The sequence below is a fragment of the Uncinocarpus reesii genome, genomic scaffold, assembly GCF_000003515.1.
Source record: "Uncinocarpus reesii 1704 scaffold_1 genomic scaffold, whole genome shotgun sequence".
NCBI lineage: Eukaryota > Fungi > Ascomycota > Eurotiomycetes > Onygenales > Onygenaceae > Uncinocarpus > Uncinocarpus reesii.
In genome coordinates, this window is record NW_003052500.1 from 2,013,876 (window position 1) to 2,036,831 (window position 22,956).

General features: G+C 46.7%; 9 protein-coding genes across 9 annotated transcripts; 3 read left to right on the forward strand and 6 right to left on the reverse strand.

The window, feature by feature from the left end:
- Window positions 1-460: 460 nt before the first annotated feature.
- Window positions 461-2,690, reverse strand: UREG_00866 (uncharacterized protein; the record flags this gene model as incomplete). The annotated part of the gene is made up of 4 exons (XM_002541306.1): window positions 461-1,332; window positions 1,414-1,558; window positions 1,664-1,732; window positions 2,010-2,690. The coding sequence occupies 4 exons, from the start codon at window positions 2,688-2,690 to the stop codon at window positions 461-463; spliced, it is 1,767 nt and encodes a 588-aa protein (XP_002541352.1).
- Window positions 2,691-3,755: 1,065 nt separating this feature from the next.
- On the forward strand, window positions 3,756-5,579 carry UREG_00867 (uncharacterized protein; the record flags this gene model as incomplete). Its single annotated transcript, XM_002541307.1, has 8 exons — window positions 3,756-3,864; window positions 3,927-4,001; window positions 4,043-4,327; window positions 4,392-4,672; window positions 4,725-4,915; window positions 4,967-5,174; window positions 5,234-5,447; window positions 5,485-5,579. The coding sequence occupies 8 exons, from the start codon at window positions 3,756-3,758 to the stop codon at window positions 5,577-5,579; spliced, it is 1,458 nt and encodes a 485-aa protein (XP_002541353.1).
- Window positions 5,580-6,453: 874 nt separating this feature from the next.
- UREG_00868 (uncharacterized protein) lies at window positions 6,454-7,729 on the reverse strand (the record flags this gene model as incomplete). Its single annotated transcript, XM_002541308.1, has 2 exons — window positions 6,454-7,115; window positions 7,168-7,729. 2 exons carry the CDS (start codon window positions 7,727-7,729, stop codon window positions 6,454-6,456), a joined length of 1,224 nt encoding a protein of 407 aa, XP_002541354.1.
- Window positions 7,730-8,313: 584 nt separating this feature from the next.
- On the forward strand, window positions 8,314-9,919 carry UREG_00869 (uncharacterized protein; the record flags this gene model as incomplete). The annotated part of the gene is made up of 2 exons (XM_002541309.1): window positions 8,314-8,603; window positions 8,740-9,919. 2 exons carry the CDS (start codon window positions 8,314-8,316, stop codon window positions 9,917-9,919), a joined length of 1,470 nt encoding a protein of 489 aa, XP_002541355.1.
- Window positions 9,920-10,323: 404 nt separating this feature from the next.
- On the reverse strand, window positions 10,324-11,599 carry UREG_00870 (uncharacterized protein; the record flags this gene model as incomplete). Its single annotated transcript, XM_002541310.1, has 6 exons — window positions 10,324-10,475; window positions 10,502-10,630; window positions 10,822-10,849; window positions 11,157-11,204; window positions 11,367-11,490; window positions 11,556-11,599. 6 exons carry the CDS (start codon window positions 11,597-11,599, stop codon window positions 10,324-10,326), a joined length of 525 nt encoding a protein of 174 aa, XP_002541356.1.
- Window positions 11,600-13,093: 1,494 nt separating this feature from the next.
- Window positions 13,094-15,284, reverse strand: UREG_00871 (uncharacterized protein; the record flags this gene model as incomplete). The annotated part of the gene is made up of 11 exons (XM_002541311.1): window positions 13,094-13,186; window positions 13,243-13,297; window positions 13,370-13,634; window positions 13,698-13,815; window positions 13,879-13,996; window positions 14,062-14,183; window positions 14,250-14,345; window positions 14,498-14,534; window positions 14,606-14,703; window positions 14,760-14,874; window positions 15,094-15,284. The coding sequence occupies 11 exons, from the start codon at window positions 15,282-15,284 to the stop codon at window positions 13,094-13,096; spliced, it is 1,308 nt and encodes a 435-aa protein (XP_002541357.1).
- A 743-nt stretch (window positions 15,285-16,027) lies between these two features.
- Window positions 16,028-16,941, reverse strand: UREG_00872 (uncharacterized protein; the record flags this gene model as incomplete). The annotated part of the gene is made up of 3 exons (XM_002541312.1): window positions 16,028-16,414; window positions 16,536-16,696; window positions 16,914-16,941. 3 exons carry the CDS (start codon window positions 16,939-16,941, stop codon window positions 16,028-16,030), a joined length of 576 nt encoding a protein of 191 aa, XP_002541358.1.
- Window positions 16,942-17,825: 884 nt separating this feature from the next.
- Window positions 17,826-18,634, forward strand: UREG_00873 (uncharacterized protein; the record flags this gene model as incomplete). The annotated part of the gene is made up of 4 exons (XM_002541313.1): window positions 17,826-17,915; window positions 17,978-18,199; window positions 18,268-18,349; window positions 18,426-18,634. The coding sequence occupies 4 exons, from the start codon at window positions 17,826-17,828 to the stop codon at window positions 18,632-18,634; spliced, it is 603 nt and encodes a 200-aa protein (XP_002541359.1).
- A 511-nt stretch (window positions 18,635-19,145) lies between these two features.
- On the reverse strand, window positions 19,146-21,690 carry UREG_00874 (uncharacterized protein; the record flags this gene model as incomplete). The annotated part of the gene is made up of 3 exons (XM_002541314.1): window positions 19,146-20,849; window positions 20,923-21,407; window positions 21,450-21,690. The coding sequence occupies 3 exons, from the start codon at window positions 21,688-21,690 to the stop codon at window positions 19,146-19,148; spliced, it is 2,430 nt and encodes an 809-aa protein (XP_002541360.1).
- Between the last annotated feature and the right edge of the window lie 1,266 nt (window positions 21,691-22,956).

Below are 22,956 nucleotides of genomic sequence, written 5' to 3' on the forward strand. Positions count from 1 at the left end.
TGTTTAATTTCTCCTTTTGATGCGGTGGCTCTTTTTTTCCCTCTATTGTTGGACATCTTTGGAAAATTTCCCTCATATAGTTTTATCTTTCTGGTTACTCCTTGTATCAAAGCGATGACCCTTTCTAATATCTTCTTTTGCTGTTTCTTATTACTACTTTTGCCGTTGGATTTCTCCCCGGCCCAACAAATGAACATAGGTGCCCCTCCTTTTGTATTTGATATGTGAACATACTACGAACTCCTGATAATAGTGAGTTCCTTCATCGCAAGAAGATCGTCTGAGGCCAGCTGTACAGATATCCAGGGTACAGATCACCTGATGGTCAGATGAGCTCCGGTTTGATGGGCAGGGTGCAGTGGGACATGGAGAAGATACCGACATGGGACTTGATTGAGGATAAAGAGATCGTCCCTTAGTTATAATGTATTGACAAAGCATAACCCCCTTGGAGCAATTGTCAGAACATGGGAAACAACTTTCGGCGGGACTTTTCCATCTCTAGTTCTGCTGGGTACGCGTTCAGGATATTCTCCACTTCTGGCCTCCACCACTCATCGTAGGGATTGACATGCCATGCTGAGGTATATTCCCAATACTCAGGGTACCATCCAGCCATCTCCCAGTCAATGATTCCTACCACACAACCATCTCTTACCAATATATTATAGGAACTCAGATCACCATGCGTGAAGCATGTCTTATACTCCTGCTTCTCATGGTCGCTTATTAGCTGATCCAACTCAGCATCCTTTACAGGTTTGATCACATCATGTCGCAGAAACCGGTTGAAGTCTCGGGAGTTCGTAAAAGGCCCAAACCCCCCAGAGTATATACGATCATCATATAACTCTGAATAATTGACGTCGCCGATGTGCCCAGGTCGTGGTGGGGAGAGAGATCGAAGGTCTGCGAGAAAGCGGCGTAACTGTGATCGAAGGGATTCCTTCTCCTGCGCTGAGATGGAGGCCCAAATTTTCCCAACTCTAACCCCCTTGATTCTTTCCATCAAAATGTAAGTGACACCTCCCTTTTTGAAGGCGCAGAGGACCCTTGGTACTGGGATAGACGTGTGACGCGCCACGTAGGCCATCGCCTCAGCCTCCGAGATATGCCTTGATGGCCCGTATTTCACACATAGATTGGAAGTGAGCATGAGAACGCCTCCCTGGCATGGTCTGAATGGGCGCAGGAGAGCAATAGAGATAAGAGTGAAAGTTCGTTGTAGCCATGAGTTATTGATACTATAATGGGTATCTGATGGCCTGCGAACCATGACGGGAATGATGGTAATGAGGGTTAAGCATGGTTTGTGAGTAGGAAATGGAAGACCTCAACATGATTAACTAACTTACGGAGACCGGAACGTCTTCTGTCTACTCCGTACTCCGTATTAGTTACTCTTAACCTCACCTCTCTGTTTATTGAGGCTGGGTACTTTGTTGCTGCGACACTCATCAAAGTGTTGGAGGAAGTGAAGAACATGATTGTTAACGTCAATTGGAGGGCTTGCTGGCCTTGCAAGCGATTTCGCAATATACCCCAGCATAGATGGGAGCTTTATAATGTTGTCCACTTAGCAGGATGAGAGTTTCCATCTCGGTTTCCCTCGTACACCCACCCCTATTCGGCCGATTTACGTTGGTTGGAGAGAAACCCTTACCAAACTCCAGCAAAGAAAGACGAGTTCGATCTCCTCTTTGTTGGACTGGCTTTGAAGCGCTACCCCGAGCTGCAAATCTGCTTCACTCACATTGGGACACAGTGAGAAGACAAGTGTAAGGGTATAAAATCACCGAACATCACAAATCAGCTGCAAAACTCCCCCAAATGCCCGTTCAACAATCAATTTAAACATAAATAATCTTTTCAGGATTAAATATACCTTGATGTTGTCTGCCATTGGCCCAAAATTTCCGCATTTGTGCCATAAACCCTGCCGAGTTTCCAGACTCCCCATGGTCCATCCTCGGGAATACATAGCCTCGTTGGTTGCTGACAAGTCTCACCTCCCCGTGAGTCAATTCAGTGGAGTGGTGTGTATGGCCATAGATCCACCACTGCACATCATCGAGACACGATCTTTCATTGCTCTGAAGCAGATCCGTCCCAAAAGCTGAGCTCCATAGGTTACCTTCATTAGAATGGCTAGAGGTTCCCTTGGTTGAAGGGGCATGATGGGAGATCACAATGATCTTCTGCTTCAAACCGGCTTCTGTACTTCTGATACGAGTGATTTCATCCATCAACCACTTCACGTCATTTAAATGTTCAGCAATATGATCTGCAACGGTCCAGTCCACAATCCGACGGAAGTCGTTAACCTTGTGACCCACAATCTCCTCTGCCTCGGGCAATATTTGCGAGTGCAATGTGCAGCCCAAAAGTGTGACATCTTGTAGGTCAACCCGTTTTCGGTTCATTAGGATCAATCTACCATTCATCACTGGCTCTGAATGAAGCCTATCCGCTCGACGCAGTCCTTCCTGACGTGAGACGCCGAAGAATTCATGGTTTCCGAGAACGAGGTAGACTGCGGTGAATTGCCCGCACTGGGTGCTAAGAAAGTCGCGAAAGGCTTCATAGTCTGCTAGCCGTCCGATATCGCCGGCTAGAATCAGACGCGTGGCACGAGGTTTGATATGGAAACTCGAATACTGCTGACCGACTTCAAGGTGAAGATCAGACATGACCTGAAAACAAATGTTCTTCCGTGGGCGGCATGTTGACAGAATGCTAGAAACGGGCATAATGCAAAGCTGTACTCCGTAGAGGCATGGAGCTGGCATATCTCACAAGAACCTGTCGTTGAAGATCTCTGGCCTCGTCTTCTGTCTACTCCGTACTCCGTACATGGCTGAAAAAGGGGGCCGATGCTAGGCCCAGAATGGCTTAGCTTGGAAGCCTGGGTTCTCCTCCATTAAACTACACAGGTTCTTCCTTTTGTGTCTGCAAACTTTTTATATTAGAATATTTCGACAATTCCAGACGTTTTGTTTGCTCTGCTCACCAGGGATTTACCTGGTGACAGTGACCAACTGTTTAAAGGGTTTGCACACCAAGCCCACAGAACCCAGCTTTAGGGAGCCAATGAGAGTATGCAAATTATGGATCAGACTTTGGCCCCCAGCCCTTGACCGAGGAACAACATCTCATTGAGACTGTCGAAATCACGAAATGGAGCCTGGGGGCCTGGGCGGCGCGGGTTGCGCGAGTGACACCCATGGAGTGGCAGTATTGAGCTTGATGCCTCTATCAGAGGCCGGGTTGTGCGCCCCATCCCATGCTCAAATGGACTGACTGCTAGGCTTTCTTCTGCATCAGGTCCTTGAGATCCGTCTTCAAAACTCAAACGGGAAGTTTCTCCGGAGTGAGGCACATTTGACATGATTCCATAATTCCACGATTGATCTAGTCGATGGCACTCCTACCAATGGATTATTTATTTTTGAATTCCAATTTCGTCAAGCTAGTTACTCTCGATGCCCTCAGTAAAGGAATAATGACGTTTGATACGGTCAACTCTCCCTGTCGGCATCGGCACGTACGGAGTACTACACAGGGGTGTGCATACAATGCTTGGCCTAACATTTAACTAACAGCTGATTGCTGCCTTTGTTTTTCTGTGCAAGGAGCATCTGGATGTTTTGCTGCATACACATTTGCGGTATAGAGCTCGCTTTCTAACTGCTCTGTTGTGGTGTCCTTTCCTCCTCTCCTGCTGTCGTTGTGAGAGAACAGATGATAGTTCTGCAATGACAAAGCTAAGCTCCCTCCTGTTACCGTTGTTCATCGGCGTCCACTCCATCATTGCGGCGCTAGTGGACTTGTCAGAGGGATTCTGTCGCAGTTACAAGTTTGGCTGTAAGCACGTTGACCAACTCCTGAAGAGCCTTGCCCTTTTTTTGCCTAATCCATCAGTATAGCAAATATTGCGAATAACGTTCTCTATCTTAACGGCCTGGACGGCGGGCTCATACCAGCCGATGGCGACGCGTCAAGTAATTAAAAATCGACCCAATTAAACACCCTCGAGCATCAGCTAATCTAGCTTCCATAGACGACTACCTCGTCCAGCTGGACCTCACTCGGAAGTTTTCGGTGGACGTTGGATCATACTATCGGATGAGCCTGATAGATCCCGCTATTCCAAAACTCAAGGACCAAGCCCTTTGGTCGAGTCAGGACAACAGCACACTCTATTGCTACGGCGGACGTGGAGTCAGCAATACATCAGCGGATAATGGGATATGGACGTATAAGACTGCGGAAAAAACATGGCAGCTCCAACAGGCGAGTGTGAGGCCTGTTCGGCTCGTCAAGGGCGGTATGTCTTTATGATGCGTCGCTTTTTCGTGTCTTATATACTGACGTGTTAATGGATACAACAGCTTACGTGAATGCTCCTCGTATCCAAAGCGCGTACTGGATTGGCGGTTATCAAAGCAATGATACATCACTCGCCATAGGCTCAGAGCTGATCTTTGCGAAAGGAATGATACAGCTGAACACCACAACGGGAGAGTTAAAAGAACTAGATTCCCCTTTCCCCGGGGTGCAGCAGGGAGCTTTAGTATATGTCCCTGTTGGCGAACTTGGAATCCTAGTGTTTATGGGCGGCGAAGTGCCTTCAGTGACCAGCGAAGTTGGAGCAAAAATCAACTACACGCCCGTAAGAGTCCCGAAAGACTGAGTGGGTTCCTATATTCTAACCGCGATACCAGAATAGTTGGAATTATGTGCAAGTATACGATATCGCCAGCGGTAAATGGTTCAACCAGACAACGTCAGGTCTCGCCATAGAACAAAGAACGGAATTCTGTGCTGTCGTTCTGCATGATGAATCCTCGTCCTCGTATCAGATCTATGTTCTTGGAGGCGGAACGTTTTCATCCACCAAAGCGCTATCCGATGTGTAACACTGCCCGCCATCTTTGTCTCGAAAGATGCTGACTGACGCAAACAGGTCCTACCTATCCATCCCGTCGTTCAAATGGTACCAAGCAGCAAGTCTCGATGAGCCTCGAATGACACTTACATGCGAAGCATACGGAAGGCAAATCTTTGGAATTGGCGGACGGAAAGCGCGGTATGATGATGCCAGAGCTGGTTGTTATACCATGCCTGCGTTTCTCTATGACACCAAAGTAGAAAGTATTGTGACGACATTCGATGTAGGTGCCGCACCGGGGCCGATGATACTTTGACTGCGCTTTTCACTCATTATAAATAGCCCGCACTAGTCGACTATTCTATCCCCTCAGCAACTAAAAAGGACATCGAAGACTCCCCGTTTCCATCTACCTGGGCGGATCCAGATCTAGAAAGCCTTTTTCCCCCTAACGCAACATCCTCCAACACTCTACTACCTACTCCATTCAACTACAACAGCAAGAATGAAATCCCCGTCGGCGCTATAGTTGGCGGAGTCATTGGGGGCGTGGCAGGTTTGTTAGTCATCGGTGCTGCCCTATTACTTTTTAGCAGACGGCGGCACGCCAGAGTCCAGCGTTGGACAGCAGTCGAAAGACCGAAAGGATCTCAAGATGGTGACTATTCCAAACCTGAACTTCCAGTAACGATAACGCGACGAGAATTGCCCGCCCAAGAGATACGGTATGAACTAAGCTCTGAGAATGTTGTAGAGCCGGATAGGCGGGAAAGCGGATATCCTCGTACCAGCACCTCCACGCGAAAATCATGAGTTGTAAATTGCTCGGGATAACCTGCCCAGTGTCGAACATCCGCACCTGGCATCATCATCATGTCAGGCTGCCAGGAGAAGTCTTATGAGAAAGGCCGCTCTTTAATGTTTTCTGGAAAAACGCGGCTTTTGAATGTTCGGGGCTGAAGCTAATGGCCGCTGAAATGGGGGTTCATGTCTGATTCAATGTAAATACTAAGCTCCTTGGGAGAATGTTGTGAATAGTGGAAGAGCTGCTCCTTTATTGTATTCAATGTAAAGCGCGCTGATCACCATAAACACCACTGTTCCCGTCTTCCTTCGCGGCCCGGAGGATACTTTCTGTTCTGTTTGGATGGCGAGGTCAAGATCAATCAAGAAAAGGAAAGAGACATGCGTTGGCACACCACCGACTGGTCAATCCGCCTGGGTGCGGGTAAGCGGATTTGGTAGAAGAAACGGCCGTCAAGCTGAACCGATGACAATCCATGTATATATCTAGGTTGTACTACCACTAGAGTCCCAATTTTACTCTAATGATAGAATATAACCATCCAGAATAGCAGCCGTTTCAACGCCTCCAGCTTAAAGCATGCCGGCACTAAAAGCCAAATAATTCGTGGAGTTCATCGCATAGCAGCGAGTTCACCCTGATCTCTGGGGTATCATGACGGAACACGACCATTCGGAGCTTGAGCAGCTAACCTGATACAGCACTGGCGCAATGACCGTCTGATCCGGAAACTCCGACGGGCCCTAGTCGTAGGTTGCTAGCCACAGTGAAGATTGATAAGGGCGTTGAAATCGGGATCTCGGAGAAGTTGGCTTGCAGTCAGGCGGTGTTTGGGTTCGAGGCAGAAGCCTTTGCTCAAAACAGAGAGAACAAGATTCCTCTCAATTGAACTGAGTTCTGGCTTGTGAAATCGAATTCGCTTCTCAAGACTTGCGGTGGCAGTCGTGTTCTGGTCATACCATTCATCCTTACTAGATTTCGGCCAGAGATATTTTCCTTTTAGATATTCGGGCAGAGGACCCAAATAGGCAACAACATTATTCAAATTCCGAAAGAGAGGAAACCCAAAATACAAAGTTGAGAAGACACACATATAACTCCACATATCACAGGAATAGTGAGGTGTGGCACCATGAAACTGCTCTGGAGAGCAATAGTCATCAGGTGGAATCACATTTGATACCTTGTCATTCAACATCACTAGATTATCAATCTGCATTGTTGTGCCAAAGTCCGCCAGGTGGATCTTCTCTGAGCAGAATGGTATGGGGAAATCTATTGACTTCACAAGTTCACCTTGTTTCCAGGGAGTATATGGGATCAATTTTCGCAGAGGCCTCCCAAGAATCTTGTATTTATCTGCTATGCTGAGATTCTCAGGGAGAGTACTACCCCACAAAGCATTCATGCTGTTTATGTCTATTGATAATGTTAGATTCCATATATCTGATATGATTTAGGGATAAATCACCTCGGTGAACAAAGCCAGATTTGTGCAGAGTCTCAATTGTTTGCAGCAGTTGTTTAGCAGCATGCATCCGAGTTGGAATGGGCAGTTGACCTCCCACAATAGATCCAGCACTGGGTCCAAGAAATGGGAATACAAAGACATAGTGATTAGTCTCTGGACTGGATAGAAGAAAGACATCTTCATACAAGACCAAATGAGATTTATCTTGTACAGTCTGATGTAAAGCAGTCTGAATTTGATATTCAACTTCTCCATAAAAGTCAGAAACCATAACCTTCACTGCAACATTTCTTTGTCTTTTTAGATCTTCAGCAAGCCAAACAGTAGAGAAGCCGCCATGGGAAATCTTATGAACTATGTGATATGTTTGATTGAGAATCTCTCCAATCCGTATAGGGTAGTATTCACGGGGGGGGAATCCGTATCGAACTTCTTCTTCAGCTTCAGCTTCAATTGTGGATACATCATCGTGCTCGTTGTCAATCAAGTCGCCGTAGTCAATGCTCTCGCTGACTTTTGCGTCGGGGAGGCAGGGTGTTGTTGAAATCCCCAAATGGACCATCACTGCGTGGATGGGGGGCGGAGTTCGACGGGAAAGGTAGCGCGAGATGGAGGTGGAAAAGACGGGCAAAGGGACAGTAAGAGGGTGTAAGCCGTAGGGGTAAACTTAGGTAACTTCCATCGAAAATGATGCATCTCCAGGACAAGGCGCATTGGCCGCGCTGTTTCGGATGTTCGTGTCTGTTTATCAGTATCCTTTATATTAGTTACGGCCGGAAAAACCCTCGGGCTGAACATCTTCCTTGTCCAATTCTTTCACGAAGCGCGTCACCTCAAGTCTTTCGCCAGTTGGGCAAGACGATCAGCCAAAAGGCTTCGGAGAGGCGACAGGGGGTTCATCTTGATACTTTAGGTATCCTAGCAAGACTGACTAGCCTTGCATAAATGCTTTTGGGTGTGATGATCGCAACGGCGACAGCAAACAACAATCTCTAGCAAAGTATGGATGGGTGTCAGCTAGAAGTTTCACCAAACATCCATCCAGCTCGCGCTCTCCCCATGGTGGTAACGGTCTTCTCGGATTTCACAAGATATTTAAAGGCCTTCCTTGCCCTCTTCTCCTGAACCAAGGCATCGATAGCCCCTATGCCCGACAAGCGCCAGCAGCCTGATTCACCTCCTACCGCCTCGCAACGCCAGCCAAAAAGGAGAAAGTCAAACGCGTCTGCACCTGCGTATTGGGATGGTCTGTCGAAAATTTGGTTAACCAAAAACGCATTAAGAGAATTGGATCGAAGAAACGTCTATTCCCAATTGCCTCAGAACCACAGACCTGTTACTCGACTCTTCCAAGCCACAACAAAGACTGAATTGTTTCAGTTTGCTCCTGAATTCATCCGTGCTTGCCCGCTCAATTGTCGAAGGCGATTAAAGAGGTTTGCTAGGTTGGGAGGCCCTGATCTTTCTGATCTTTGAAATGTATGGACCAACTCCTGCTACCATATTCTGGCACTGACACTCAATCCAGTATCCCATGCCCAACAACTCCTTTAAACAACCCATGTTGTCTAGTATGCCCTGTCCCCAAAGAAGGAAGCGTCATGCAGAATCTCTTCTATTGTCAATCTCTAAAGGCAAGAGAACAACAGCAGAAACTTCAACCGCTTCGGCCTATAGTCAGAACTTTCAACAAAATTTAATTGATCATGGAATTTATCTGGATGACTATGAATTTCCCAATGGCAATGTTCCTTCTCAGCCAAATAATTTTGATGAGATAGTTGAAAGATTGGCTCGACTGCAACCTTCTCTTTCACCATCAAAATTCTCTGATGAGGATTTCAAAAAGTTCAAGCGGGCAAATACAAATGCATCTAAGGAGAGACTGGTCACAACTTCAGTTATTCCAATCATTGAGGGTGAAATCAGCAATTCTAACTGTGTTGGGGGTGATTACCCATTCCAAAATCTTGCTCCCTTGACTGATGGCATGCTAGCTTCAGCCAAACCTGATCACTTCTATGGTGCTCGCCCCGAACAACTCAATCACCAAATCCGCAATCATCTTAGTCACCATATTATTCCGTCAACCCAAGATGATCTTCCAATCGTGCCAAACTTCTTTTTAGAGGCGAAAGGCCCTGACGGTTCTCTCGCCATAGCTACACGGCAGGCATGTTATAATGGTGCACTGGGTGCCCGGGGTATGCATTCTCTACAATCCTACCAGCAAGATGGACCGATCTACGATAACAATGCGTACACTCTTACATCGACTTACCATGGTGGTCAACTAAAGATGTACACTACCCATATCACGCGGCCTAAAGACGGCGAGACTCATCCCGAGTATATCATGACCCAACTCAATACATGGGCCATGACCGGCAACCGAGAGGCCTTTCAGCAAGGCGTATCTGCATACCAGAATGCTCGAGATTGGGCAAAGGAAACCAGAGACAAATTCATTCGAGCAGCAAATGAGAGGCTCTCCCTGGCATGCTCCCAAGATTCTTTCTCCCGGCAGCAGCTGCTTTCTGAGTTGACGCCTGTCCTGGATGATTCTGATGGGCCAACTGAATCTGGCGAGTATCAAGATGCTCAACGGAGTTTCGCCATCCCAGTTGAACGCGGAGAAGAAGATCACAGGAAGCTTAGAAGGCCGAGGATCCGTGCGAGCGAGTCTCTTGCTACGACCGGCGACGTCGTCAGCCATACAACTAGCGATAAAGCCCCTAGACTCCAAAACTGACCCTAACGCAATCTGTTCACACCCGTATTTGGGCTTATAGTACATACTTTGAGATAGTCCAGTAATACTACCTGGTTTGTCTCTCTTGCTATGTTTAGAAGAGGGCCCTTTGCTCACAAACCCTCTTTACATGGAGAAGCGGTTTCGGGCGAAGGAGATAAAGGTGGAGAAAAGATGTTGCATTCGTTCATCCAATGCTAAACTCCAAATAGGTAACATGAATTCCTCAGGATCTTCTCGTATTATGTTGTTGATCTTCCCCCGTCCGTTGGGGAGAGATCCTATCTAACTAAAATGCCGTCCTCCATTCCCCAGTGATTTCAGGATTCGACGAGCTCGCCTCCCTGTAATGATAACTCGGGCTAACCCCCGGAGTTCATACCACTCCCTGACATTGTTCTTGATTACCAGAGGCACGTCACCTTCACTGAACCACCATGCTGGGGTGGCGTGCGAAGACGGTCTTGGTGATCCTTGAAAGCGTAGCCACCAGCTCTGTTCTTGCAACCAGGGTCCGTGTAATACTCCAACATTGTCGGATTACTGTTAGGGCAATCTAGGAGCGCATCCATCCAAACACACTTCCAGTCAAAGTCCCCAATCGGTACACATTGCTTTCGTTCAGCGTCGACACCTCCCGCAGGGACGGCGCAATTCGAGTCATTGGCAAAGGTAACGTGAACCCCGGATGTGAAGCCAGCATAGGACAAGCTGACAAGAAGGAGAAGCTAACAGAGGCATCAGGTTATAAACTCATTTTGTCCACATCAGATCATCTAGACGGAATATACCTTGGAATATGTATGCATCCTGGCAAAGAGATGGGAGTTTATGGGAGCGTATCTGCCAACGCTGTCTATGGTGCGGACCTTGAACTTAAGCGAAGATTTTTGAATACCTACCGCCTCTCAGTTCAAGGTCAGTGTTCCCCTATATATGTTATCTCTATTGTCATTAGCTTACTGTTTCAATGTAGATCAGCTGCGGGAGACCTTGCACTGGTGATCAGCCAAAACACAGCATACTCGCCGTGTTTAAAATCAAGATGTGAGAGATGGATTTGTCATAGCCATTCGGCTTCTATTTGGGATATTACTGAACTGAACAATAGGGATTGTCAGGATAAAAAAGATCATGATATTCAATTGGCTGCTTCGCAGTTGAGGATGATCATTCTACCCCGTTGGCCATATGCAGTTTACAGAAGGCTTTTCAGCTAGCCACTACCCGAACTCACTTTGCAAAACAATTTGCCAATTCCGAAACGTGATGCTCCCGAGTTTCCCTAGAGATAGTGACCGCTAACAATCCAAGCCATGGCCGTATCGCTCACAGCAGACACGAATATACTCCGTCGGGCATCCATCATTAACGATTTGGCACTAACAGAAAAGTAAGGCTCTATTTTTGATGAAACAAATGAATAATGTGAGGACATGAGGCTTACTTTCTTGGTCGAGTCTGAGTAGCTTGCTTCGCAGAATGGAGGGTACCGTCCGCAACACTCTTTGGTATGCTCGTCCACATCCGCTCCACTTCCACTGCATTTACAGCTCGCGGTTGCTATTACTCTGCAAAGAAGGTTTAGTATTATAACTATACAAGGGGGCCACGAGAAATGATATTGGGTTCATACCGGGCGCCGAGTGAGAGGAGCATGATGATAGTAGAGGCCTTCATATTTTCTCGTCTACCTAGAGGCTAGCAATGGTCCAGGAAATGTGGAATGAGAGGTTTTGGTTTTGATCTTTTCAATCGATGGGAAAGCCCTTTATATAACCTGCCGCTCGAGACCCAAAGAAGGTGTGATTCTAATCAGCGTTCTCCTCCCGCCAGCTACTTTCTTTTAAGGAACAAAAAGCAAAAGTTGAGCAACCGCAAAGCTGACTTGATGATACGTGTGATACCTGTAAGTAAAAGCAAAACAGCCGATCTCCGCTCCGTGATTATCAGAAGGCGAGGTATCTATGTATCTATGTACATAGATCAAGATATCTCCATCACTTCTCACCACCCCTTAAGGTTTTTAATATTCCCCTCTTTTCATCCCCTATACGTTGACTAATAAAGGACGGTAGCATAGTTCACTCCCGGATAATCTTAATGGCCTTGGTTGTCAAAGTCCCGCGGCCATCATAATAACACACTTCGGGACCCGTAGGAATGGTACGCTGATGCTCATCGCAGGACTCGTCGTGGTACCGTTCGGGCGTATAGCTTTTCTCCGTGGAGGTTACGGTGTAATAGAAGGTCAAGTACGGAATGGCATCGATCGGCGTACATTCTCCGACTGTCGTATTGACGGTTTGCACAAGGTTTTCACACCAGTCTTCGGAATAAAAGTTTACAGTCGCATTCGTGGCAAGACAGAGCGGAATGTAACTGAACAGAAGCAACTGCTAAATAGGAAAAAAAGTACTGGTAAGAAATGAAGGGGAACTCGGAGAAGTATGTCTACATACCTTCGAGAACATCATAGCTAATAATTCGAAGGCTAGTATTGCTGATTAGCCGTGTTCTTTGGCGGATATAGACTTGGATTTAATCAGAAACAGCAGCATGCCTCAACTTATAGCCACTTTTTCAGTGTGGGTATCCTGCCGGGCTAAATCAAACTTGTGCATTATGTGGGTGTTGATAATGCAAAACGGTTTGCATGGAGTATGTACTATGTAGGTATCATTTCACATCTTTGTTGATTTGGATTTGAACTGTTAGCACATCTTAGTTCAATTCAGCCAGCCATCAAAAAGCTTATATTGACTATGACCAGGAAAAGCACGGCTGGATGCAGATGGTGCTGCATTTTCACAATCGTAAATCCAAGCCGATCTGGATTCAAACTGTTAGCATTGGGGCCGGGAGCAGGAGATGTTTTGGGTCATAGACTCTCAACCTTTGCGGGTTTGACCCAATTCACAGTCCTTGACCCTAGCGGAGGGTTTATATGGGAATTATTCACAATATAGGTACAACTTACAAGCGCACCATCTGATTCTCCTCTCAAAAGGATATGAATGACTTGACTTGAATTTTTCCGAAAGACTAGATTGAATCTAGATTAAGGTGGTAGGGACTTCTCATGCCCCCTTCTCAACATTTAACCCACTCCCGAAAATAGTTCAGTTGATGAATGATGAACCCAGTTAATGGGTGAAATCTTCCTCAGAGGCCCTAATCCCGGTAATTCAATGCCTTGTCCACTGCATCTCTAAGCTCAACACTAAATGATCGAAGAAAGCTGAGTAGTGCAATTGGGTTTCGTTGCTGCGTAAACCAGTTAGTATCACAAGTTACCGTCCACAAGCAAGGCTCTAACTCACCTGAACAATCCGCCAATTTTGGAAGTCGCCGACAGTTCCGCACCATTCTGGTGGACTAGATATAAGGAGTTAGTTGCAAGTGCTCCAGGCAATTATCAATGATTATGCTTGTTATCAAGTCACATACTTGTTGCATAGTAATGTGTTGCCACCATGGGCATGCCAGGTCAATGAACTGCGAAAGTCGCTCTTATTTTCACCCGAAGTAGAGCTTTCGGAATTAGCATGGCTGGCGCTAACTTCGGCTTGAACATATGGAGACGAGAAGGATAAGCTTGCGGCCGCCTTGAGAGATTTGGATTTTGCCTCCGTTGACACTTCCCCAAAGGAGTCCGAGTACTGTTGGAAGTAAAGGCATCCTCCAAGTAAAACTTTCTGTGGAAAGATATGACCTATATGCTTCTCAGAATATGATGGCAACCCGTTATGATTGAGCCGCGTTGAAAAATACTAACCATATTTTTCGTGGAATCTTGCAAACTTGTCATGGCTGTCAATTCCTTTCAAATCATCGACGCACTGCTTCCGAACTTGCAGTGTTTCACGGTCAAGATGTAGAGTAACCCGAGGGAACTAATTATTATTAGAGCGGTGTGAGATGCATCTTAGGATGAGAAAAACCCAAGGTTCCCTTACATTATAGGATATGTGCATCATAGCTGTAGATGCCTGTGTTGATTGCTCAAACACTTTCTGGTCTGATGTACTGAGGCCAGCTTTCACAGCTCCAGAAAACCCTCCAAACCCCCCGCCACTGTAAGGAATTTATTAGCAATGCAAATACTGTTGAAGGTCATTGTTTGGGTAAAGTTAACTTACACTGAGGCCTCCACGTCTGTCTGTGAAAATGTTGAACCAGCCAACATAGTTGATATGAAGGACTTTGTTTCCATAACCTCAACAAAGGAGCTATCGGTTACTTGAAAAAGAGGTATTTTAAGCTGAGATCTAAGTCAGCCCCCGTTCCTTACTATCACGGCATTTCTTAAGAGTTTCTTTCCACTTACATCCACGGGATCAAGATCATCTTCTGTAGTCGTTTCTGTGGCGAGCTGCGACTCCTCCTTTTTAGCAATGGTAAATGCTAAGGACAACTTAGTAGACTATTCCCCAAGAATTAATCAATGTGGATTGGGATACCTGAGTATGGAGCTCGAGACAGTTGGATTGCGATTAGTTTATCAACTGGGTCATCTGTCTTTTTAACTGTCATTGAGACAGAGCAGCCACTCAGCAAATTATTGTTTCGAATCACCATTTTCCAGTCATCTTCACTCATTGCCGAAGCATTGCTAGATATAGAAATTTCTCTATTAGCATGGATTGAGTTACAACATCTATAATGAAGGGTAGGTTAGCTTACGCCGGCTTGTCGGAGCCAACTGCCTGCCAGCGAGACGGATCAAATGAGGAAATAAGTTCTTTCACTGTCTGCCGGTCAATTCCTTGAGGGTTGTGTTCCTACCGGCGGATTAGGTCTCGGGTAGCGAGGTTTGATAAGGGAGTAGTTAACTCACTGGAAGAAGAAGATCAAGTTTCCCCTTTACAAATTCCTTTGTATCGTCGTCAAGCCCGGTTCTGAACTTGTGCCATTTGAAATATATATTTTGGCGGTCCGCATACCCTTCTGCGCTGGGTTTCTGCAAAATGATTAGCTTCGAGCGGATTAATAAACTGAGAAGATTTCCTGTCCTTACTGCCGGTTCATCAAGTAATTTACAATATAAATCGAAAGCCACAGTGTCTTTGACGACAGCGCCTCGGTAGTTGCAAAAAGAACTTGACCGCCTTTCTCACAAGTTTTCGTTAGCAAGCCTAAGGGTGGTAGTATATCAAAGGGAGAAGACTTACAATGACCAGTCCAATGCTTTCTTCTTTATCAGTGCTTCCCGGACGCCGCTCAGCAAGAGGGAAGATGTGTCAACATCTACAGTTGCAAAGCTGTGGTTTTTTATGACCTCTGCTTGTGGGTCATATAAGAAGATATTGAACGTCATGCTTGTCGTCGCAGATGGTGCTGCGGTCTTCTTGGGTGCGTCCATGTTGCTCAGATGTCTCGAAGAATCAAAATTTTGCAGCTCGGAGACAAGCACGAAAAGCCTTCACCCAGGCTACCTTTCCAAAGAGAACAAATTTAGTTGGAGATCCGAGAAGGAGAAGCATAGAAGTACAAATGCCATGTTTATAGATATCCAGAGTACACCAGTGACATTACCCAGTAATGCCAACAGATCCCTCAATGTGGATGGCTGAGTGTCATGAAACGGAGCGGAAGGAAACCAGGAATCTCAGAAATCATATGCAGGCCAAACTGGTATCAAATACAATGCCGCTTGCATGCAATAGGAACCAATAATAGTTGATGCGAGGCATTGGAGAGATTGGTCGGATGATCGTGCTGGCGCAAAACAACTTTGATCACCATACCATCGGCGGCCTATACCGGTTTGTACGACAATCCCATTAGGCGGAACACTTCTCCGGCAATCCATCCCCGCATATCATGGATGGCCGGCCGGTCGGCTGGCTAGCTGGCGGCAGTTCTATTTGCAATGGGGGATGAATCCAATGGAAGCGGAGGATGAACGGGATGTCAGTTCAAGTTTTCAGGGCTGTGGTCAGTTAGAGCAATGGCAATATCCAATAAAGCTTACTCCAATTAATAGGCAAATTCTGAGAGTGAGATTTTCGAGCCCGAGAACATCGTAACTAACTAGATACTCCGAGAAATATATCATTGCACCGAAAAAGGGCTTTATATCCAAAGAAAAAAGTAGCTAACTAACTAGCTCGGCAAAAGCTCCAGCGTGAATGTGATATAATCCGGACCCGCATATTGCGTGGTCCCAACCGAATAATTAAGAAGCCTATGCAAATAGCCACGAGGTGCCGGTTCGTCCTGGTCTGTAGCACCTGGTTCCATTATCTGAACCCTCACCTTATCGCCATCCTTTGCAAAGGTTGGAGGGTCAGGCTCCGGACCTAGGTATTGAATTCGAACTTCGCTTCCCCAACGGTCCCGCGCGTCAGGAGCCGGCCCTGGCGTAATCTTTGGTATCCCATTGTCCTCGAAGAGAAAGGACTTATGATAGAAGCCTCCAATGACCGGTGTAGATATCACATATCGTTCGAAAACGGTTATCTCAATTTTATAAAGTTGATCGTATTTAATCTATTAACTTGCTATTAGCTTGACGTCCTAAAAGTGTTGCAAGATTTCTACTTTCCTTCCCAGCATCTGCGGGTGCGGTCAACATATCAATTCTGAGTGTCTTGATAAATCTCGGACGTACTGGAGGCGGAGGCGGCGTTTCAGCTTGAATAAGGAGGTGGGATGGAGGTCCCCAGATAAAATTGGGGTAGGCAAGCGAACGGCCTTCTCTTCGGAGTTGCTCTCGGTATACGGGATCACCCTCTTCTTTGGCTTTCAGCTCATCATAAGCCTCACTTTGTACTATTGCATGGTCTTAGCTCATGATGTAGAGCAATGTTGGATTTGTGACTGACAGCTACCACCAGGGAAATGCCATGATGAATCATATACCCCCAGATACTTGTTATCATCGGTTTTCAGGGAAAAGTTCACATGGGACGGAACTTCAGCACCTGTCAGAGAAATAGTCCAGGTAAGCATGTTATCATGAGCACAAGAGATTTTGGCAAATCCATACCCTCCTGGTCCGTGGAAGGGACAGTCATATGGGCCATGAGAAACTGTATTGGTAGAAAATCCAATATCTTTAAATAGGAGGTTCAGAACAGTAGGTCTTTATGGAGTGCAAGCAAGCAAGAAAGAAAAATGAGCAAGACTCACTGAGTCTGTTTTCCTTTCTTTGTGAAAAATGCTATCATGGAGTGATTCTTTCTTATCAATTGAAGACTGAGAATTTGACAATAGTCCAGCTGCTAGCCAAAGTTGTATCATGGAACAGCTGATGCAACTTCTCAGCCAGCCATTTAAAATGTGAGTTTTGACCAGAGTGAGGAATGGACGTGGCTGTCTAAACTCACCTGTACTTTGCAAATCCCAAGAACTCTCCAGGCAGGCTATATGGCACAGACCTGTTCTTTGCACTTTATGGTGCCATTGATTTCATGTGATACATGCAGACAGTGCTGCTCGTTCCCATGTCGGGATGGCAGATCTGCATTATCATCCTGTAAAAGAATGGCACAGGAATTCTGGATATCACTGTAAGATTGCGCGTGACGATACCCTCGGTCAAGTCCCCGAATTTGCAATTCTGACTGCGATCTTCAACTGTAATCTAGCTATGAAAATCTCCAAATTCAGCCGATAATTCTGTAATTTGGGAGGTATTATATCCTCCTGCTTCCCAGCAAGAAGCATGCCCATTTTTGTAGTCTGAGCCGAACTTTCCGAAGTATCTTTGTGAAGTGTACATTGTAAACACATACACTCAATTTCAATGCATTCTTTGCTTTATCTTCTCTGTTTTGTGGCATTAGGCTGCTGTTTGGCAGAGTCAGGCCAGCCCGAGCCGCAAGCCTTACGGGGCTGCGGTTCTAAGCCTTCCCCTGAATTTGTCGCTTCGGTGCCCGAAATTGCTCGAGAGGAAAAAATGACCCCTGAACCTCAGGTTAAGACTGCCATTGACACATACTTTCATGTGGTTGCTGCGAGCAAATCTGAGATTGATGGCTATTTACCGGTTAGTTATGGGTTTTATAATATCATTCATGTGCTCTCAGATGTTAATATCATACCTATTAGCGCGCCAGGATTGATGCGCAGCTTAAAGTCATGAATGAAGCCTACAAGAAGCATGATTTCTCATTCAATCTCAAGGGTGTAAAGTGGACAATAAACTCGATGTGGGCCGACAACAGAGACAGTACTCGAGAGCGTGAGATGAAAAAGAACCTCCGGCAGGGAACATACCAAACACTGAATATTTACTTTGTAAAGAAGCTTGAAAACAAGGGTGATCTGGGTGTAAGCACCAACTGTACTTGCAGAGTCACCAGCCTTTTGGTCTTTTGCGAGCTAATAAATTTCAATAGGATTGTTATTTTCCTGAGAAAGTCACCCCGGCACAACTGATCAAGGATGGCTGTCGCATTGTGTCTTCTGCGGTTTCTGGAGGTATCCAACCGTATGATCGTGGCATGACTGTAGTCCATGAAGTTGGGCATTGGCTAGGTAGCTAACATATTGTCAGACACTGGAGCTGTTAAATCGAGCGCTGATTTTGCTTTAGGATTGTTTCATACATTTGAAAATGGCTGTACAAGCCCGGGAGACGAGATTGAAGACACTTCATACCAAAAGGAGCCAACGCAGGGCTGTCCAAGTAGTCCGCCGCCGAGCAAGTGTCCACAAGGTGGAAATGATCCAATCCATAATTATATGGATTATTCTCACGAGTAAGACTCAGATATTCATTTGACGCATATGAATTGAGGAGAGATACGCTAACCCAATTTAAACTGAAGTCGATGCATGAATCAGTTTACTGCGCAGCAAAGGAGACGTATGAAGTCCATGTGGAGGCTATATCGTCAAGGAAAATAGCAGCCTGATCTGGCATGTTGTTTTCATTTCGAGTGAGGAGAGCCTGGATTAGTTAAAGGTGCAGCTAGTAGGACATGTGAAGTCTCTCCATATCTGATCCTGTGGAACTATACAGTTCGTAGTTCGGTCTCAACTACCGAATCCAGCTTGAGATAGATTTTCGGATCTCCCCGAGATACGGGATTCAGACGAATATGATCGCTTGGTCCCCCAAGTATATATTGTACATAGTTTCCCAAAAATATGGACAAAAGCCAAAACTCCCCAACCCCCAAGGAAATGCAGGTAGATTGACGCAAACGGCAAAATCAGAACAAATTTCGCACCAGCTTTCATCTCATTAGACGAAAGCTCGATCATTATCGGATCAAAAACCTCTGGGGTCACGATGCCTAGGGTCGATTTGGTGATCATCGTAGCCCTCGACATCCATCTCTCCGCAGGAGGAAGAGACAGACGGCGGGGCGGCCGGGATAGAGCAAGGGTCGGGAGGAAGAGGGGGGATAGATATGTTTGGATTCTGAGTATAGATATCTTGTGGAGGATTGGATAAGGGGGTGGGATGGAACCGATCGGCCTCTGTTGGTAGTGGTGGTAAACTTCGACCTTGGACCGTGGATCGCGGCAAGGACACTGGTACTGCTGCTTCAGCGGTTAAAGAACGGGCATTTTCCAAAGTGGAATGCTCTGTGTGCTGGCGAGACGAAATATCGAGACTAGGTCGACTTGTAACGGGTAGAGAGGAGCGGATTGGGTTGTCTATCGCGCCATAACCTGCATCATCTCCTTCAGCATACGATGGGGCACGATTGAATCGATGTTGATAGTGCAACGAGGAAGAGGACGACGTAGAAGAAGAACGACGGGATGGGCTGGCAATTGGCGTATGACTTTCGCCAAATGTATTCGGATCCATCGATTCTAAGATAGACCGCGTTGGAGATGGAGTGCGGCTCCGGTCATGAGACGGCAGGGTTTCCATGGTTTCGCCCTTCACAAGTCCCAGCACTTCTTCCTCAGTGGCGTTTTTCATAACGTGCTTCGGCCGTGAAGGTGAGTAGTGCGCCTTGAAGCCTGGGAATCCGAAAAATCCATTATCGCGCTCCTGGGATGCTTCCCCGGGAGATTTTGCATGGGGAGACTGTGCTTCACGATGGAAAAGTCTCTGGAAGGAGAATTGGCGATGGGATGAATGCACCGGGGGAGTCGGCGGGTCATCGTTAAATTTCACATCATCTGCAAACCTGACAGAACCCAGGGTCTCACTTCGCATTCGCCTTTGACTGTCGTATTGGAACGGTGCTAGAAGCTCATCGGCAGGATGGTTTTTGATCTCCGTATACTTGTGGTAACCGTTGCCCCCCGTCCTTGAATTGTCCGGAATAGAATCCAACTCAACAGAACACATTCCGGCATTTGCACTTTGCGAATGCTCACTTGACTTTCTTGGAGAATGTAGGAGGCTCGACGCACGACTGCGGAAGCTACCCAAAAACGATCTCCCGGTTCTGGGGGGTGTTGTCGACTCTTCATCAAGGTCCGGGAACCGCGACATCCCAAGAGGTGGGTGAAGGGACTTTGTACTCCGCGGTGTGGTAGCTGCCCCTGATCCCACGACCGTCCTTCTTCTGCGTAAACCATCCCATTCGATTATTTCATCCTCTCCAGCCTGTTGCGACTCGTCAAGTTTTCGTTCATGCTGATATCGTAATATCTCATCCATTTCCATCTTCTGCCTGGGGGTTGAGATTCGGCGAATGATAGCAGCGGTGCCACGGATGGCATCTGCTTTCGGCTCTGTCTCCGGTTGTTCTTGCTGGGCAACTTCTCGCACTTGGTCTAGGTCCCCCTTGAATATAGCGGCATCCGGCACATCTTTGGCGGATTTTGAGAGTTGCAGCAGCACGACTCCAGCGCATATTTGGAGGAAGCCCATGACAACAGTGGTGATACTGATTGGAGATCCTTTGAAACCCTGAAACAAGACAGCAGAGGTGACAATTGTAGCACTAGTGAAGATCACATAGTAAGTTGGGGTGACCAATGCGGCATTGAAAATATTCAAAGCTTTCTAGTCCAAACATCAGCCTCTGGATTTGCACCGACAGTCCACACAAATGATGGTTACCCAAGAAAAAACTCACATTTAGATAAATGATCTCAGTTAAAAGTGTTATTATCACAAAGACCAATAGAACATAGAGGAACCATTCCTTGAATTGTGACTGCCCTGATATTTGTGCAATAATGGCTGCTCCTAGACCTTGAGTAGCAACGACACTTAGAGCGCCAATAAGACTGCAAACCGAGAGATATACAAACATGCTTTTTTTCCCATAACGGGGGCCAGCCCAAATAGCCAAAAATGCACTACCGGCGATGAGAACTCCAGCATAGGCAAGAAAAGCAGGACGCGAAGCATAGTGCTTCATATCTTGAATATTCGAAACCGAGGACTGCTGCGGAGCGTTCATTGCGATCACCACAGAGCCAATGATGCAATTGAAGCAGCCAACTTTGCCCACGAAGCTTAGCCGCTCCTTGAGGAAGATGGCGGACAAGATGGTTGTCACCACGACGGATAATGCGCCCAAGGGCGTGACCAAGATAGCATCCACGAATGCATACGCTACAAAATTGCATATTTCTCCGAGAATCATCAGTGTCATACCAGCCCACCAGTAGAAGTTTTTGAGATATCCGTAACCCTCTCCAGCCTCTTCATTGTATTTGACATTGGCCTTGAGCAGGCCAACCTTTTTCATGACAAAGGACACTCCAATGAAAAGGCCCGATGCTACCGCCAGGGAGATACCGACGGCTTTAAATACGGGCGGTCGACTACTCGCATCGCCCGTCAAACCGCCGGACCTTGCAGCCAGGGGTATGACATCGAGTAGCTGCTCATGCATCGTTGGATGGAAATCCGCTACCAGCGGCCTGTAAGCAGGCCGTGGCAGCTGTGGGGAGGTCGACGTGAGTTAAAGACCGCCGTTTTCGTTCCACAGAGGTGAATATAAGGTACGACGAATTATCGAGGGTGGATGGAGCAAAGGACAGGGGATCGTAGGGATCGGACGGGGGCATTCAGGGGTAGGACCCAGAGCTTCCAAACACGCAGTCACTTAAAAGTCATATCTTGAAGCAAGACACTGAAATGAGAGAAACCCAGCTCCGTCAGCTCCATCATCCACATCACGGTATAATCTTCAGAGGAAAGGGAGCAGAATAGAAAAGAAAGCCAACTGTTGTCGCCGGCGAAGCGAGAAAAACGAAGCGAAAAGCTTGGACCTGGGGATGACGTAAGGCTGCTGACATAACACGTCTTATCTTATCGGGCAGTGTGGCTGTGCGCAGATTGCTATTTTCGGAGTGGCTCAGACTTGGATTCAGCCACAATATATGATTTTCAACAAAAATCAAAAGCTGATGATTTATATGATTTATATGTACGGAGTGCAGAGGAGAAGGAGGTGGACGGGGCTCTCCTGAAGACGCTGGATGTTGGGTCTTCCCAGAGTATTCCTGCCTGAAACTCCAGGACTGTCCCAGGCTCTGGATTCACGGTTCCTGGCACAAAGATACACCACGCGGCGCATCAGTGTTGCCTGCTGTGAATGCCTTTAATGCCAAACAAAACTCCTTGCCTTGAATGAGTGTTGGGAAGATTCCAGTCAGCCTGGTGCTACATTCTTTTGCTTTCCTTTGGTGGTGCCAGTTGTTTGCATTTCAGTCTTGGATCATGAGAGCCAGTTTGCTGCCATCTTTCAGGCTGCCAGAACTGTTCATCAACTGGACCATTCACTGTGCTTCAAACACTTCTTGCTGGAGTGGCTTCTCCTGTAAAAAACAAACCAGCGACTAGACACATACCTGATGATATTGTGGCAGCCTCTGTGGAGGTAGGGAGCACAGGAGTGTTCACTCTTGGGCGTATGTTTGGCGCCGCATCACAGCAGTGATGTCGCCCGGCTTCCCCTCCTGCTTATGTCGTCGACACACGTTGATCCTCTGATCAAAATTCCCTTTTTCGGCGTTGCTGTGGCCTTGCCCGGCAGATGCTCTCTTTGCTGCTGCGCTCTTCTTGTGTTCCTCGTCGCACAAGTCTGCCTTGTTCGCTAGCAGAACAGCTACTCACATTCGTCTCTCCCTTTTTTTCCTTCTTGATATCTGATCTT